Source organism: Lucilia cuprina, chromosome 5 (assembly GCF_022045245.1).
Source record: "Lucilia cuprina isolate Lc7/37 chromosome 5, ASM2204524v1, whole genome shotgun sequence".
Lineage (NCBI taxonomy): Eukaryota > Metazoa > Arthropoda > Insecta > Diptera > Calliphoridae > Lucilia > Lucilia cuprina.
Genome location: NC_060953.1, coordinates 62323237 through 62343029, shown reverse-complemented (window position 1 = coordinate 62343029; position 19793 = coordinate 62323237). Strand labels below are relative to the sequence as shown.

The 19793-nt window shown below is 29.9% G+C and overlaps 2 protein-coding genes across 2 annotated transcripts; both read left to right on the top strand.

Annotated features, from left to right (window-relative positions):
• Nucleotides 1-1890: 1890 nt before the first annotated feature.
• On the top strand, nt 1891-2688 carry LOC111680494 (cuticle protein LPCP-23-like). The gene has a single exon (XM_023442147.2). The coding sequence runs from the start codon at nt 1945-1947 to the stop codon at nt 2590-2592; it is 648 nt and encodes a 215-aa protein (XP_023297915.2). The 5' UTR covers nt 1891-1944; the 3' UTR covers nt 2593-2688.
• A 4702-nt stretch (nt 2689-7390) lies between these two features.
• On the top strand, nt 7391-8267 carry LOC111680496. The gene is made up of 4 exons (XM_023442150.2): nt 7391-7590; nt 7684-7755; nt 7815-7988; nt 8085-8267. The coding sequence occupies exons 1-4, from the start codon at nt 7587-7589 to the stop codon at nt 8183-8185; spliced, it is 351 nt and encodes a 116-aa protein (XP_023297918.2). The 5' UTR covers nt 7391-7586; the 3' UTR covers nt 8186-8267.
• The last annotated feature ends 11526 nt before the right edge of the window (nt 8268-19793 follow it).

Sequence of the window (19793 nt, the reverse complement as noted above, 5' to 3'; positions counted from 1 at the left end):
GGTGAATAATAGACGCTACTCTAAGTGATTTGACTGTTATAAAGTTTAAATTAAATTCATATAATAAAGTGACACTAAAAATGTCATTAGTGTATTTAATTTTATTTATTTAACTTTGGGATGGTGGTGATGAACTTTTTTTAAATAAATATGAAGGTTTAAAGGTTAAATTTATAGTCGAAATAAGCCTATATTTTAATTTTAATGTGTTTTAAGATTTTTAACCAGAATTTGATTTTTGAGGGAAAATATGAGTGATCACAAAATAAGCTTTTTTTTTAATTTAAACGTGTTTTAGCGGAGTATTTAAGATTTTTACAAAAAAATCGATTTTAGAGGCAAAATATTGGTGATCACAAAAAAATTTTTTTCAATTTAAGAGTGATTAAACGGAGTTATAAGCGATTTTAGATTTTTGATGTCCGTCTGTCTGTCTATCTGTCTGTCTGTGTGTATGTTGAAATCAGTTTTCAGAAGATCCCAGATATCTGCGAGATCCGAATGTTCAATAATTCTATTGGAAATACGATCGAATAGAACGCTATTTAAAATCAGTCCAATCGGTCCATAAATAACGAAGATATGAGTAAAAATGCAAGACCACCTCTGAAAATTTCATGAAAAATTTACATTTTTCGTGCATGCTTGTACTTTTTGGTACTTTTTCATTCTACAAAAGGTACTTTTTGAATTTTCTATAATATTAAACCTAGAAACATCATGTAGAGCCTGGATTAAATGGGATCCATAAAAGAGAAGTTTTTGATACTTTTTCGTTCTTCAAAAGGTACTTTTTAAAATTTCTATAATATTGAACCTAGAAATATGAAGTTAAGCATGTAGAGCACGGATTAATTTAGATCTTATAAAATGGGCTACAATTGGTATTTTTTGATTTTTTGTAATAAAATTAGTAATGATTTTTTTTTAACACATTATGATGAAGGGTATATAAGATTCGGCACAGCCGAATATAGAACTCTTACTTGTATAAGCGATTTTTGATTTTTGACAAAAAAAATCGATTTTTTGAAGGAAAATATTGAGGGAAAATATGGTTGATCACAAAATAAGTTTATTTTTTAATTTAAACGGGGTTTAGCGGAGTTATAAGCGATTTAAGATTTTTGTAATTTAAACGGATTTCAACTTCGTTAGATTTTTTACTATTTCAGATTTTTTACAAAAAATAGATATTTTAAGGAAAATATGGTGATCACGATTTTAGGATTTTGACAGATTCGGGATTTTGAGAAAATATTATTTTGCTATAAACTGATTTTTTAGTATTCAAAAATCAACTGTAGTTCTTTAAATCGTATCTTAAAGGAAAATGCTAATTATATGAGACAATTGAACATATATAATTTTGTATAATTTATGAAGTGTACATTTTGTAATTAACCATTACTGATTAAATTAAAATTAACAAGAGTCATACCTGACCATAGTAAACCAAAACATGTACCTGCTAACAACAATATCAAAAAGAAACAATTAAATCATGACATACACAAAAGTATGGACCAAAATAGATAACAGTCTAAAAATAACGGTAAAAATAATGTATAATAAGAAATAACAAGTCATGGGTGCGTACGGCATGCGCCGGACATGCACGAAATTTTCATTCATTCATAGTTTTTGAATAATCTTATTATTACATAAACGAAATATTTGTATCAAAAGTTAATTATAGATTTCCGAAAATATTAAAGTAACATTGAAGTGGATTAATGTTTGTTGTTTTTTGGATTTACATCAAATGATTGATATTATTTTAATATTGTTAATTATAACAAACCAATTTAAATTTCAAATTTGTATAAAATTCGTTGAATTTCAATAATTCGATATCAGTTACTCACTGGAGTTATAATTGTACACATTTGGATAACAAATTAATTTCCGACATAAAACATTTCTAAACAAACATTTATTAAAATGGCTTTTAAATTTGTTGTCTTATCTGCTCTTTTGGCTGTTGCTAGCGCTGGTTATTTGGCTCCTGTTCCAACCCACTATGCTGCTGCTCCCGCTGTAATTACAAAAATTGCTAATCCAGCTGTGGATGCTGTTGCTTCTACTCAACAAAATGTTGTACGTTCCTTCGGTGGTACTGTATCCCAATACTCGAAATCGGTTCATACTCCTTATTCCAGTGTCCATAAGGAAGATACCCGTGTAAATAACAATGTTTATACCCCAGCTGTTGCTAAGACTGTTACTTATGCTGCTCCCGTTCTTGCCAAGACTGTAGCTTATGCTCCCGCTCCTACTGCTGTCTACACTCATCAGGAACCAGCTCAAACCGTTTATGCTTCATCTGCTCCTCATACAGTTTATACTCACGAACAACCTGCTCATGCTGTTCATGCTTCTCCTGCTCCCACTGCTGCTGTCTACACTCACCAACATGAAGTTCCTTCCACAGCCACTACTACCTACAATCATGGACCTGCTGCCACCACTTACACTCACAATTCTCCTTCCGTTTCTGCTTATGGTTCAAGCCAAACTGTTCATTACTCTCCAGCTGAAATGGTCTCTCATATGAGTTTTGATGGTTTCGGAACCCACTGGGGTTTTTAAATTATTAAAAAAATAATAATTTGTTATTGTTGTAATTGTAGTATTATAATTTTGTATTTTTAATTTTCATTTGAAAATTTTTAGAACGATTAATAAAAATTCATTTGAACATTAAATAATGAATGTTTTATAATTTCGGATAAATAATGTTCTCGGATCTTTCACGAAGTATAATGTTGTTTATCAATGTCGAAATATACATATATTTTTTAGTTAGTTAGTTAGTTAGTTAGTTAGATATTTAGTTAGTTAGTTAGCATTAACGGAAATATATAAAAAACCGATATACCTTGATCTTTTAAAAGTATATAGAAAACATAATCGGGATACCTTCGACAATTCAACCATCAACTAAAGTTAGGCCTTAACAAAGTCATCATTTATAAAGCTGTTTAAACCCGTTTTCAACATATGGAATTCAACCCAGCAAAAAATCTTCAAATTTTAGTAATGAATAATCTAGATAATGTAGTTATTTAATACATTACCTAGTAATGAGTGGTCATGAGCAGTTCAACAAAGAGTCAATGCATACGAAAAAGACAGCAATTTCCACTAATAGTAAACCACATGGATGATTGTAATTCGTATGTTTTGGGTCATTCGTCACGAATGTACCCTTTGTAATCGATAATGAAGACTGTCGTCACTTTAGTATCCTCTTTGTAAGCGGGAGCGGAGACAGTCGTCTCTTTACTGTCCTCAAGTAACCTATACTCTTAAAAGTTGTTTTTTTCTTGTTGTACTTCCGAAAGTAGTTATGTAACCCATCGTTTGGAGAAACGATGGCTACTTTCTACTAATATGCCACCCTCTGGTTGATTTAAATTTATATCTTTCGGGTCAATCTTCACATTGATGTCCCATAGTATTCTAGAGAGTAGACACTTGAAATTTTTAACCTTTATTCCCATTAATATCTGACCACCTGTTTTGGGCCATTCATAAAGAATAAAAGTAAATCGTCACTATACTAGAACACGTCCATGTCCTAGTTTTATAGCAAGAAAAGTAGCGCCAGTTAAATAGCTAGTAATGTGACTGACTTCCAAGAACCTTTGACTGTTTTTTAACGTATTTTGTAGGGTGTAGAGTGACGATTGACTTCCTCGTAGGACAAGTCCATGTTAAAATGGTTGACCTGGGTACTGTCGGGACTGTCCCGTCGAACTGCTGGGATTACTTAATTTTTAATGGGATTTGTTGCCAATTATCTAGAGGATCAGTCCAACTTTCTAAATCATCTATCCAACGTTTGCAGTTTGATTTATATTGATATCAGTAGTTAAAAAAAATCAATATATACTTTTATGTAAGAACTATTCCAAAAAGTACTATAAAATAACTTTTTAATGGAACACTGAGTAAGCGAAAAGACTAATACACACAAAAAGTAACTATAGAGGGAAATTCGGGTAAGCAATTTTGTAACCAGTTATTTTTTGAACCCCGTAGAACAAAAATAATTAGTTATTCACCCCAAAAGTAAGAAGTTCCACATTCCTTCAATATTACTTTCCTGCTTAACGGGTAAGTAACGTTTTTCCTGGGAACTGTAGGGAATAGCTAGCAATACCAGACGAATTTAGAAAATCTCGTAAAACTTACTTGTGGATCCATGCTTCGTTCATTGCTGCTGTCAGTTCACTTCAGAGACGATAATATTTAGTATTTAGATTTAATTACGAGAAGCCGATCTCGCCAGTTCGAAGTATATCCATTCGGTATTTGATTTTACATTGTTTTACTATATAATTAATAAAAAGCTCGTTTAATATTAGTCATACACTTATTTCATATTAAGTATATTCTTAATTACTCTGTAAAATCCATTTAATTTTATCATATAGACAATATTAACATAAAATCCATTCATACTAAACAATGACAAATGGAAATAACACTGAGCTAATAGAAATTTTACACAAAATGAACTCTCATGAATGATCTTTTAAAAGTGAAACTTAAAAATCTAATACTTATGTATAGGCCTTTTTTAATTTTTAATCAAATTTGAAAACAAAATCTTCATATCGGATCGAAATCATATCAGCAGAAATTTAAATTATATTTATTAAAAATTGTAGAACAGTGTAACTACTTGCTTTTTTTTTATTTAAGTAAACACACTTGAAATAACAAAAAACATGCATAAGATATAAACTTAAATAGTGTTTTCATAAATAATATTTAATTATCATGAGCGTAGTAAAAGGGTTTAAAATACTAGAATTTTTAGTTAGAATTCAAATTTTGTAAAATTACATTTATACTTCAATTGTAAATATTGAGTAATTCGTGTTAGTATTAAAATTTTTTTACGACTATAATTTTTAATTAATTCTAGAAAAAATCAGGAATTAGAAAATCTAGTAACCATAATTAAATTTTACAATTAAATTTTTTTCTTAAAAATATTGAACACGTGAAATGTTACTACATATTGGTGAAAAACGAACGATATGATGCCATACATCTGATATAACAAATTCTTTGATCAAATTAACTGTTATATACGGGGCCTTTCCGCATGGATGATTTGTCCAACCACACCTTTTCATATAAAATGTTTTAAATCGTAAGTGTATGCTCATATTCTGCTATCGACTAGGGATTTGAAAGTCTAAATAAGGTTTTATATACAAAGGTTCTAAGGTTCTTCAATTTATTGTTATATATGTATATCGATGCTAATGTAATATTTACGTACATCAGCATGAGTTTTGGAAGAACATTCTAGAGGTCCTCGAGAAAGACCAATCTAATTATAATATAACACCATTGCAAGGTGTCTGCATACATGTTGCTTGGGTAAAAATATGTCGTGTACTCACATATCAAAAGCCCTTACGAAGGCTCTGTAAAGGTTGCTCCTTGTTACACCGATTCCACTACACTTACAACCGAAATGTAGTGGAATAATTAGTGACATAATTAGGTGGGAACTTTAATGGAACATAAGTAAGAATCTGATACTATACGAATAGCTTTTAATTGGGAGACTAAACAATGAAAATCCGGACCCCGAAACATAATACTGTCTTCCTAATCACAACAATAGCTTCCAGACCGAAGTTCGTGCAATAAAGGAATGATTGATATGGATTGGAATAAAACATATTCAACGATAGTCAGAAATAAGAACGTCATCGGTATTAAAAGAAGACAAAGAGCTTGTGTACTTGCTATAAAGGAAAGGCCAAGTCCGAGGTCAATAAAAATCTGAAAACTTTATTATTTCAAACATAACATGCTTCAGGAACATAGATTGTAAATTGCTAATATGTTTGTGGACATTAAAAAATGTCCATCTAAGCTGTTTTGTGCATAGCTCTATAGCGTCGGAGGTGTATTTCTTCTGATCTCAACTTGCCGTAAGAAATCACAATCTTTCTCTATAATTGCATTGTTCACTCAACCTAGATACACATATCTTGTTATTTTATATTTCATCCGTTCATAGTCTTTTAAAGAAAGGATTGAGGCTTTGTAGCGTTTAAAAGTGGCTCCAGTTTTGGCTAAATCGTTAGCTATTTATTACCGTAATATTTTTATTGTGCCGCGACCACAACTAAGATAATATTAGATATACCTTCCAACTTTGATAGATCATTCCTACATTCTCTGATCAACAGAAATGGAATCGATAAAAATTATGAATATTGAAGTTCTATAGTTTCTCGAAGACGGAAATTCACCTCCATCCAATTAAACTTTCCACATATGACCGTTGAAGAACGGTCTATAGAACGAGTACCAAGAGTGCAAAGTGAAGAAGTCTATATTTCCCCATCTAAAAGTTTAATCTTAGCTAAAAGCTTAATACAGATTTTGTTTATTGTCTATCTTAAAAAAATCTCGTCGAAAACTTGGTAATGACATGTAGGTACTTATATAAGAACTTATTTTTCAATGACTACTACATACTGCCTGTGTTATATTTGTTAGTACTCTTTTAATGAGTTAATTATAATTAAATAGGTAAATACTTTAGTATGAGAATGAAACTAGTTTAAATGGGTACAATAAACCACTAAACAGTGGTGTATGAATAAGACAGCGTACTAATGAAGTAATAATGGGTTAATATGCTATTGAGGAATGGTGAATCCCCGTTTAGCTCTTTAACCCATTACTGGCCTTTGTTAGGTTAGTGTTCTAGTCTGGTAGACCGGAAGTGGTGGGCTCGATTCACATCTGAAGCACTGATCCTTTCAAACCGTACATCCTCCTTTCAAACTAACTAACTAACTAACTAACAAACTAACTAACTAACTAACTAACTAACTAACTAACTAACTAACTAACTAACTAACTAACTAACTAACTAACTAACTAACTAACTAACTAACTAACTAACTAACAAACAAACTAACTAACTAACTAACTAACTAACTAACTAACTAACTAACTAACTAACTAACTAACTAACTAACTAACCAACTAACTGAGTAACTAATCAAATAACTAATTAACTAGCTAACAAACTCATTAATTTTCAATGTACAAAAGTTTTTGCTGGGTACATATTAAACATACAAAATCTCATGCTATAAAATGCCAGACTAGTTTCTCACATAATTGCAAAAAAGAAAGAAAACTTTATATCTCGTTTCTTATCACTGAATATTGTGCATTAACCGGTTTTAGGGTATTCATTGCAAAAGTACCAAGTTTCTAAGAAAGAAAAAATAAATAAAAAACCATAAAGACAGAAAAAAATCAAATAAAAAAATACACAGCTTGTCAACTTATATACAAAATAGAGGAGGTAGGTATTTATAAACAAAATTATTGTATCTTCAGTCTAGCTATAGTTCTCGTTCGAAACGTAAACACAATCTTTTTGTTCAGCTGATATTCAATTGAAGTGGGTTTTTTACCATTCTATATTATTATTATTATTATTTGTTTTGTTTTTTTTACGAAACACTTGCTTTTTTTTTGAACCTGTAAGATAAACAAACAAATAAAGGAAATTATATTTAACAACAATGGGTAAGATTTTGTTAAATAATAACTAATACTGTTATGTTTTGTTGTCTTAAATAAATATTAAAAAAATTTGTTGTTTTATTGAATAATTGACAGCTAAATTTATATTAATTAATTTGTCTGTCGTACTAATGCTGTTGACTTATGTATGGACCATTCAAGCTAAAGGTAAGAATTTAATTTCTTATATTATTTATTATTATTTTATGTTTAATAATAAAATTTAGATTGCCCCACGGCCTCTAAAAATTACATTTGTACTCCTCGCTGTTATAAGGACAGTGATTGTGCCTCCATAGCTGGCAAATGTTGCCCCAATTTGTGCAATCAAAATTCTTGTGTTGCTCCTCACATGCTAACAAATAGTGGTGATAAATATGGCACCAAACCGGATAAATATGGTAATTATATATTTAAAAACACTAAATTTAAATTTTGGCACACTTTTTTCTTGTTAAATATTTAAATTTGTTTACTTTTTAAACATGTTTTTATAGGTGGTTCTGGTTCGGTTTATTGTGGCAATGTTAAATGTGGTCCATTCGAAAAATGTGAAGTGGATCGTATTACCAAACGTGAGAAATGTGTTAGAGCTTAAGTGATTTTGTTTAAAACCGAATATTGCCAATTATATATATTTAAACATAGTTAATAAATAATAATAAACATATGAACTCGTATTATTCACAAGCAGAGAAAAGACATGGTTACTATAACTAAACTATGTTCACTGTAACAATATATGTAATGTTATCAACAACATATAATTGATATTTTCATTCGATTTAAACAATATTGTTGTTACTTTAATTATATATTTCAACTGTATTTAATCATAATAAGATATTTTAAAATTGTTACAATACCCATTCAGACTACCATCATAATTTTAATTATAATATGTTGCCCTTAGCACATGGTTAACACAAACATGTTTTTTCTCTGCGTGCAGTTTTTAAAACATTTATATGATAACTAGGTAACAAAATGGTGTGTTATTGTATTGAAAATACAGATCACAATTTTATAGAAAACTCAATCTAATTTGAAACCTATCAAATCTAAGTTCGCATAGTCGCTGAAAAATGCATGCCTGAATTAAACACAATCTCAAACAATTTTACAATAACCCATAAAAAATATCGTATATTTAGGGCCAATCTTTAGGTGAAGGATTAGGGATTCAATTAATATTTAGTTAATTTTGTTTGCTAGTTTAAGCACACAATGGAGGTGGTTTAAACTTGAGCAAGAAATAGAAAAGTGTAAATAGCGAAAAAACATAATACAATTTTTACTAAAATAAACATTAAAATGATTATCGATTAGTATAAATTTTAGGGACTACATTTTTTTATAAAATTTAGGTTTTCATTAATTTTTTTATTACATTTACAATTGTCTTCTTCTTTTTTTATAAAAAATACATTGCCTTGATAACAAACAGGGACGATTTGTGTTTTGTATGGCAACACTGCGAAGTTCAATCTTGTACTCAACTTGTTAATGGAATATTTAGAAGATGGAGTGATTGAGAAAGAAAACTTCTGAAAGTCTGAGATCACATATGCTTTACTTCTTTGCTTTCTATATGCACAATTACCTAAAAATAATTAGTTATAACCTATTTATGTATGTGTAACTAGTTATTAGTGGAACAAAAATAAATAAATAAATAAATATGATAGTTTCTACATTACTTTTCTGCTTACCCGGTAAGTAAAAGTTTTAGCTGGAAATTGCTTCTATTTGGTTTTATTCTGAGCTCCTTAAAAAGGAAAATTTTAATTGAAAAAAACGTATAAAGTAATCTGTGAAAAGAGTTATAGTTCGAGAGTGAGAGTTACACTTTATTTTCCTTTTGTATTACATTTTTTAGAATCACTTCTTCGAATTTTAAGAGTTGTACTTGTTATCCGAATATATAGCTATTATTTCATCTAAATTTGTTTAAAACGCTGATTGTTATTTCAAGTCGTCAAAATTTTAATACATGAAAATGAGAAATATTATTCCACAATTTTACTTATATAAGTGGATCCCGGAATTCAGTTTAAAGTGTCATAAAAAGGTTAAACAATAAAATTTTCACAAAGTAGTTTTATGCCCGTTGTATTCTGATGTATGTTGCATACAAGTTTTATAATAAAAATAATATTTCAATCAAATTTCGAAAGTATCGATTCATAATTGGTCCATACCAACATATAAGGTCCTCTTCCAAAAATAACTCAATTATGAACCGTGTTACAAATTTCTTTAAAAAAAATAGTTTTCGGACTATATTTGAACCTGAAGGTTATTAAAGCTCCTATTCAAAAATTCATTCTGATGTTTATATTATTTCGATATATAATAATAAAACTCAATATAGATTAAATAAAAGGGAAGACATGCCGTAAATTCTACAGATTAGATTTCTCTAGTTCCCTTCCATTTATATAAAGGCTTGTTGCTCATGATTGCCATATGTTGGAGAGCTTAGTTATTTGTCTATTACAATCTGATATACCAGTAATTGTGTTTTAGTTATATCAAGGACTTTCTCCTAGGAGCTCGTGTTTTGATTACACATACGGTAGTATATTTTGTTTTCTGGGGGTTGCAATGTAGTTCTCAAAACCGCTTCTATATCTGTGTAAAGCCGACAACGGATTCCGAAACTTAGGGTTATGAGGATCGTACCTCCAATATAACCCATCTTACAGAAAGTCACTATATATAGTTAAAGAATCGTTCTAAATGTTTAGAATTATGAGAAAATAGATCAAATATCTTTTGTTATTAAAAAGTAATGAATTCGAAAGATCTGGAGCTCGTGTTTAGGGTTATGAGGATCGTACCTCTAATATATCGTACCTCTAGAATATCACTATATGTAGTTAAAAAATTGTAATTGTTGTAAATGTTTAAAATTATGATAAAGTAGATCATATATCTTTTGTTATTAAAAAGTAATGACTTGTTAAAATTCGATAGATCTGGTCTATAGTTATCAAAAATTCTTATTGAAGATCATATTTAAAAACCACACTGAAATTAATAAGAATCTAATAATCTAAGTCCATATTCATAGTCAACTTCTGAAATTCACTTCATATAGACGGTACTTGTTTCAATAGGGGGTATATAAAATTCGACATAGACGAATAAAACACTATTTCTTGTTCCTGCTAAAAACGCGGGACAACCTAAGTTACCAACTACTATTCAGACAGATAGTTTATGTATTGTTAAACATTGTTATTTATTCTAATATTAAATTTTAATTACTATTTTGTTTAAATAAATTTATATAAAGTCACGCCTTAGGCCATTAAGCCAAATCGGGCATAACAAAGTGCAAGACTAAACAATCTCAGACAAGTAATTAAGCTGGTATTAGTTTTGGGAGGAGTTTTGCTGATGGACACAATTAATGGTTCATCAATAACAACAATTAAGTACTGTGCTCAACCAGTATTTTTGGCCACTTTAGAGAATGTTAGCCAAAATTAAATTAATAATATTTTATATTTTTATAATTGTTTATATCCTTTTTAATAAAAATAAATAATTTTCTTTTGGCAAATTACTCTTTGGATAGAGGCAAACATTTTTATTTTGCAAAACTTAATGAGACATTTGTTAAAATTGCTTAACAAAAAAAAAAAAAACAAAAATAAATTAACATTAAAATAAATTAGTAACTAACATTGTTAACTTGTATTTGGCAATAGACACAACAACAACAACAACAGTGTCTTAGGAAACTAAACAAAAAAGAGAAACTCCCTTTTTGTTTGTTTTAGAGAAGAAAAACTTTAAATGTTTTAAACAAATAAACAAAATAAAATCTATTAAAGTGGGTTACTGGCGCCTGGTTTGGGCCAAAAGATCGTGTCACAAGATTTTATCGTAAGTTGTTAAAATAGTAACAACAAACTACAATAATAACAACAACAGCAACAATTCAAAAATAACAAACAACAAAAAAGTAAAACCGACTTTTAAACAACACCAACAAACCGCCACCAAAAAAATAAAGAAAAAAAAACAATAACAAACATCACATACTCAATACTCGGCATACGATATAATATATATGATTTTGGACTTAAGAGCTGGTAACCCATTAAGAAAAGGGTTTTATGATGCAGTGTTGAAAAAACAACAACAACTGTTGAGTTGTTTTTTATTATTGCTAACGTAGTTATAATCCCTGTTTATTGTCTACTATGTTTGTTGAAAAGTTACGGGTGAGTATGTAGCATGAATTGTACTTGTATGTTGTGGCATGCACCAAAATTTCTAAACTTAATTTTTATCTTCTACTCTTCATATATACAGTGATGTTGTTTCAGCGATTTTCAAATATTTAAAAGATAATATTTTATGGTAAATTTATTTCTATTTATTTTCAACAACATTTAATGTAATTTTTCAATTAACTTATTTTTTATAGGAACTAGAACTGAACTAGAACTGAACTAGAACTGAACTAGAACTGAACTAGAACTGAACTAGAACTGAACTAGAACTGAACTAGAACTGAACTAGAACTGAACTAGAACTGAACTAGAACTGAACTAGAACTGAACTAGAACTAGAACTGAACTAGAACTGAACTAGAACTGAACTAAAACTGAACTAGAACTGAACTAGAACTGAACTGGAACTGAGATTGAACTGTCGTAGAACTGATTTAATAAATTTAGTTGAAATGAAATTTTTCCATAAATTTAATTTTTTTCGAAAATTTGTTGTCCATAATGATCAGATAGACTTTTCTTTAAGGTTATTATCCAGGTTTCTGTTAAACTGCAGTAGGTAATCCAATTATCTTTTAATCAATAATTGACAACACTGTTCATTTGTATTTTGAATTATTTTTTTCTAGCCATTTAAATTGATTGTTTTGGGACATACAACATACATTCATACATATTTGTTAACAATTCAACATTTAAGTCTGACTCATACTTTTGTTGTCACTTTTTTCAAAAACATATATTTAGACTGGGAAAGAAATGTTAGTAAAAGTTAAATTTAAAGAATTTAAAATTTTAAGTAAAATGGACAGAGTTAAAAGAATATTTCTATGTTTCATGAAACTACCATCAACATTTGGAATCTTACTATTTCGACTGTTAATTAAATGTTCATCAAATTTTATTACAGCAACGATAACCGATTGGTATAGGGTTTGTGTCAAATATAGACCGAGCCTTTGAAAATGAAATGTGAGGAAAATGTTTGTAAGTTCTTGTTACAGTTAGTAGAGGTCATATTTTTGAATTTTTGGAAAATTAGGAAAAGTTTTGTGAAAAAATAACTTGCACTTATTTCTCGAGTGTATTATAGAAGGGGGTGGGATAGTTATATTTTGTTCCTACGGTTGTTTACCTTTAAGTGGTCTTTGTTTTTATTATTTCTAGCTAAATGTTTGTTGTTTTTGCTGTTCGCAGTAGTTTTCTACAAGGATGAAAAAAAGACCAACAGAAAGAAACCTTAAATAAATAAATGATTTACTTTGACAATTTTTGCATGAAATGTGTTACTTTTTTTGTGACAGAGAGTAGAGAAAAAAAATTGTTGCAGTTGTTACAATGATTCTTGCCACAAAAATTGTCACGAACTATATAATGTTTTGTGTGTTGTTTTCAATTTCGTTGTTTTAGTCTTTTTGATTGTACTTTTCATGTTTATGGTGTTTTAGTTTTTTTTTTCTTCCAAAATTCGATTTCTTTCTTGAAAGAAATAAAATAGCGAAAAAAACAAACAAAGAAACAAACAATTTCCATAGAAAATATAAAAATTTATGTTTACATATTGAAAAATTTTATAAGTCACGTATTGCAGGACATAAGGTACAGTTCATACACACAAATAAATATTTAGATACTTTGATATACACATACTAGCATACTATTGTTGTAGGGCTGACTGAGTTTTTTATGGTGTGTGATGAAAGCGAAATGATTAGAAAATTTAAAAAAAAAAATGTTTAGTTGCAAAAACGAACTTTTTTCGAAATAACATTTTTTTATTTAAATAGTCTGGATTAAATTCTTATATACATAGTTGAACTTGTTTAAGAAAGTGCTTTTTTGCTAACAATCTTAAAGCAATCTATTAGATTGGCGTCCTGCATATGTTCATTAAATTCTTTGCAACACAGCTTCGTTGACGCTGAAATACATATAACCCTCGAGCAATATATATTCGGTTTGTACCGTTTCATCTTTTCCACTCCTTGTATTATTAGAGAGTGACTATTTCCACCTTTAAGTTCTCATGACTAAAAGAAATCATTTACAGGCTGAGAGTTAAAGGATTTTCCAAATAGAAGTTTATGAAAGTTTGAGTCACTATACTCTGCAACTAAAGTCAGTGATAGGCTAAGTTCTTGTAATGATCGAGAGACCAAATCAAATTCTCCTGGAGACATCGAAGAAGATTTAAGGTTTGTGCTCGATTTTTTTTAAATTATTGGATAAAATGGAGTTCACTATTATAATTTTTTACAAATAAGAGCTAAAATTCGATTTACAGTTGTTATCGAAAATCGATCATTTTCTCTCCTTTTGGATCTTGAATCTTTGTACCCTAATACTCATGAACTTTGAAAGATCGTGACAAAACAAATAAACGACTTACGAATGTAATGTCTTTGATGAAAGACCCTCATTTGGATGTTATTGCTATCCCGAGAAAAAATTATGCCCGGCCAGGGTCGTTACAGAGAATAATATAATCTTATACCAAAGTTTCGGACTTTGTCTTGCCTTTGCTTTATTTTATGGATTCGTATTTCGGTACATCGAATACGTCCCTAGGTGCTGTTGTTGACTCAACAGAGGCCATCGTCTATGCGTGATTCTAGAGGGAAGTTGAACAACGGGACAGCAAATGATCAGAGTTTATAAACCTTGAGTACTTGAGCAATGAGTTTGTACATGGAGAACAAGGAAATACAACAAGGCGGTTCGATTTATGATTGTCGGACTCGTATCTTTCTTTGGAAACCCTTTGGATATAATAAAGAAATGTGTTGATTAGAGGCTGAATTGACGTGACAAATGTTCAGACCATGGAAAACGATAAAAACTATACGAGCCATTAGGTTATTTGTCGGGACAAACCAAAAGAAATGTGAAAAATTTCGTTTTTTATTTAAACTATGATCAAAAAGATGTCTGGGGCCAGAAAATTGCAGTCGATCAGCCATAGTTGTTGGAATGTCTAAAGAACTACATCAGGGCTCAGATAGGCAAATCGTACACCTATCTTGTGAATAAGTGTGGGCTCCGATAGTTTAGTGGTTAGTGTTATGGGTTCTATTCCCATCTGAGACATTGGTTAAGTAGGCACATCGGACCCGAAAGAGACCTAGGTGTAATTCTTCCTTTTAAACTAACTAACTAACTAAGTAACTAACTAACTAACTAACTAACTAACTAACTAACTAACTAACTAACTAACTAACTAACTAACTAACTAACTAACTAACTAACTAACTAACTAACTAACTAACTAACTAACTAACTAACTAACTAACTAACTAACTAACTAACTAACTAACTAACTAACTAACTAACTAACTATCTAACTAACTAACTAACTAAATAACTAAATAACTAACTAACTAACTAACTAACTAACTAACTAAATAACTAACTAACTAATTAATTAACTAACTAACTAACTAACTAACTAACTAACTAACTAACTAACTAACTAACTAACTAACTAACTAACTAACTAACTAACTAACTAACTAACTAACTAACTAACTAACTAATTGACTAAGTAGTGAATAAGAATAATCTGGTTCTGCTATAGCGGACTGATTGTTTGACCAATAGGAAGACTTTTCGTTAATATTTTATTTGGATCCTCCTGGAAATAATACAAAAATATTCTAAAAAGATGAATCTGTTCGGTACTAGGAAGTTATATGTGAGATTAGACAGTGAATAATAGTGTCCCGCTATCAAAAGGAACAAATCTCTAAAAATGTTATCAAATGATATAAGATGATATGGGATAAGACCGGAGAGCGTGTATTTGTTATAGTTTGTTTTGATGAAGAACAACCACTTACAATGATAAAACACTTACAATGATAAATAACTACTTGAAATCTTAGTACCGGCTAATATCGATGTTTGTTTTAAGCAGTTTTTTTAATGTTAAGATATTGGTGCTGGTGCTGAATTACGTGAAATGTGATGATCACTCGTATATTCAATTTAATTATATTCTATTTAAATAGGATGTTATGTTAATAATTTTGCAGTCATGAAAACAATAGTTATCCTTGCTGTAACATTTTCCATTTTGAATTATTCTAAATAATGTAAATGATGAACCATAACTGCGATCATTAAATATTTCCAAGACAACAATGAAACATTGTTTTTACAAATATTTTCTTTATTCAAATATTTACCGTGGGCGGTAATCAATTATCCAAAATTAATTGATTCATTGAGAATTTTGTCAGATTTTATTTTAGTTTCTTTTCATTGTATTATATTTTGTGTGTGTCCAGATAAAAGTATAATGCCGCATTTTAAGATATTATTTTTTTTTGTTCGCCTTCGTTTACATTTGTTGCATAGATCGCTAGTTAGTATATATATAGTAGTATATATTTGTTGAGGTCTATGTGGTGGTTTGTGACTTAACCATTTAACTTTTCATTTATTTATTTTTGAAAAGAAAAACTTTAGTAATTTTTCCTCCTCCCTCTCCCTCTCTCTCTCTCTCGCATACGTTTCTGTTTTGTTTAAGGTGAATTTTCACATTTTGCATAACGCAGGTCACGACGGAAATCAACGGCCAACAACTTGCAATCTATCAATAATACTTTTTTTTTGGTTTTCTATTTTTTTCTTCTTGGCAATGTGGACTTTTTTTTCGAAAATATGTCTGTACAATTGGATGTGTAGTAGAAAGCAAAGAGAAAAAAGGCACAAATGTTTTTAAGTGTTTTTGCGGTTTAGATTAACTTTAAAAAAATGAAAAAAACTTACGTTCGAACTAACATACATACATGTTCGAACATATGTATGGGCAAAAATTTCAAACATTCAAATTGTTTCATTGTATATATGTACTTGTTAAATCAGGGATGCGTAATGCAAAGTGCATCAGGAATAGCATCACTTCCAAGATACTTGGATCTAACTCCGACGAATGCCTGGTAGTGGCAAAGAAAGTGTTCCAGAGTTTTACTGCCCTCTCCACATGCTCTACATACGTCTGAATCCGCACGTCCAATTTTGCATAAATGTGCTCGTAATCCCGTGTGTCCTCTCAGTATACGTACTATCATACTACCTTCAGACTAGCTCATTTTGATGAGATTTTTCGTTTTGCTCTCATCAGGGCCATCCCATAGGATTTTCGTGGTTCTACCCACTGTTTCATTATTTCAAGAGGTCTTATGGTATTCTCTCACCCATATTTTTAGTTCAGCTTTTGTTGCGTCGAATGGTTTTGCGTTTGTCAGGTTAACTTCCTCGAGCTTCCTTCACTTTAAAGCTATTACATTCGCCCTTTCTTTACCGACTACTCCCGAGTGGGGTGGTACCCATATGATGTTAAGCTTACTTTTGGGAGAGAATTCAGTTAAAACTTTCTTACAATCCAAAACGGTCTTAGATTTAGTTCTATCACCCTAATTGGCTTTTGGCGCTGTGGGCGCCATATTTATTCTAATCCAATTTACGCATTACGTTATTGCTCGTACTTCAGCCTGGAAGCTTGTGTTGCGATTGGGTAAACGGTGGAATATTGTTGATACTGTATCTTTAATATAGAACCCAAGCCCCACTTAATCCCCCAATTTAGATTCATCCGTGTAACAACGGATTTCTACTGGTACTTGCTAATGTTCTGCTTGACCAAGATATTTCCTCTCTGGGATCAGCGTTTCAAAGTTTTTGACATATTCTGTGTCTGGTATATAATAAGGCACTCCGATGATTGTGTATAACCTTCCAATGTGTCGAGTATACATTGATGACGTGTCCTATAAACGATTTTGGCTAGTTCGCCACCTCATATCTTAAATATGTTTCAATGGGTGGAATATCAAGCAACGTTTCCAGAGTTCTTATAAAAAGGATATATTTTTATTTGGATGGATATTTTTTGAAAATTTTATAGAATATCCATTGGTTATGTGGAATATTACCAAATTATCGATATTGGTACGATCGGCATAGTTCGTAAAAAATAGTACCATTGTACCAAAATTGCATTATTTCTGCACTGAGAAAAACATATGTTTGTATGTAAAACTCTCAAACATTGTATGTGTATGTAAATATATACATTCCAATACAAGTACAATAAGTAAGTAAAAAAAAAAACTGGCCTTATTGCCCCACAACGTGTGTCTATAATGTCCGGACAATGTCTCTACTTCGAACTATTCCTAGTTATTGTTGTTAGTCTTAACTTTTTTTTCATTATTGTTATTATATTATTGTTATAGTAAATGACCAAAGTACTTGTGTCCAATATTGTGGTTATTATGCTGACGCAATAACTATTAAACAAAAAAAACGCAGCTTAAAAAAAAGGTTAAGGAAAAAGTCCACCACCATGGCATGAATGGTCCACATATGTCTCTTTTCTCTTGTTCAGCTTCAAACAACCTTGCCTTGGTTAAGTAAATTTCCTTAAACGGCCATTGTCCATCATCATTTTTGTTGTTGCCTATTTACTCTACTATGTGGCTTGGGTGGTATTTGTTTATTGAACTATATGTTTTGATCATTCCGATGGTTTTTAAGTAGAGGTTTTGTAGAATGGGAAACTAAGTACTTATTGGATACAATCAAATCTACACTTGTCTAAAGGATACTATACACAAATCTAAACTAAGAATTTATCTATTACATTTAGATATTATGTTAGATCTACCATATAGATCTAGAAAATATAAAATTAGATTAAATTATAGAGGCTGCCTAAATGGATTATGAATAGCCAACACTATCGAGATATAAGTTTTAAAGACTTGTCAGAACTATATAGATATTTCTAGAATTATAATATTAACAGTATTAGATATTCATACGTATATAGATCAGACGCATTGTCAAGGTTATAACTGTAGTCGTTGTATATGTAAAGGTTTTCCTTTACTGAAATATTTAATTCTTTCACTCATTGAACTTATGATTATTACATTTTTACCAGTCAGCCAGTTTGTCGGTCGGTATTTCTTTTACTGTTTTCTTTTTTTTTGTTTAACAAAAAATAGGAGTTTGTACCACAAATTATAATTATGCAATAATAATAATAATATTAAAATAGTTAAATCATTGTACAAAAATAAATAAATAAACAGACATGACTTATTATAATGCAACTTTTCTCAAATGGTAATTGACCAACAAATGAAATGCGATGGAATGAATCAACAGCTTGCGATTTATCGACCACACATTTTCCACTAATACTACCACTAGTGGGGTTAAAGTAAACTAAACATTTTACAGTATTAAAGTAATCACAACAATAATCGCTATAACTACTTACTCGTAGACCACTAATAATAATTATCTGATGTATGTTTTCTTGTTGGTACTTTCTCACTCACTGGTACTTAAAGTAAATATTATTTTTGTTAACACCAATTATAATTTGTTTTTCCCCTTTAACACATGTCATGTCTAAATAACAATTTTAAAGATTTATATTTTGTTTGTTTTTCTCTATTTTTTTGGAGGGAGGGTGTTTTAGGGGGGAAAGTACTACTTTTTAAGTCAAAAGTTTTAACGATAATTACAAGAAATTTGTAAAATCATAAAATAAAATTTTATTTAAAGTGTCTAACAATAAGTGCATTAAGATAGATGACTGTTATTTTAATGTCTGGGATAAAATTTATTTGCCAATAAAAATGCCGCTATTGTGAATTTTATTTGGGAATACGATTTTGAAATTAAAATTTAAATTTTATAAGTTGAATCTTATAATTATAAATGAAAAATATTAAATAAAATTCAGTTGTTCTCACATCTATTTATTCCGGAGTTATTGGTTCTATATTGATCAGGAGTGAGAATAAGGTTTAGCAATAGGGTGATATTTATAAAATAGATAGATAGATAGATGGATAGATAGATAGATAGATAGATAGATAGATAGATAGATAGATAGATAGATAGATAGATAGATAGATAGATAGATAGATAGATAGA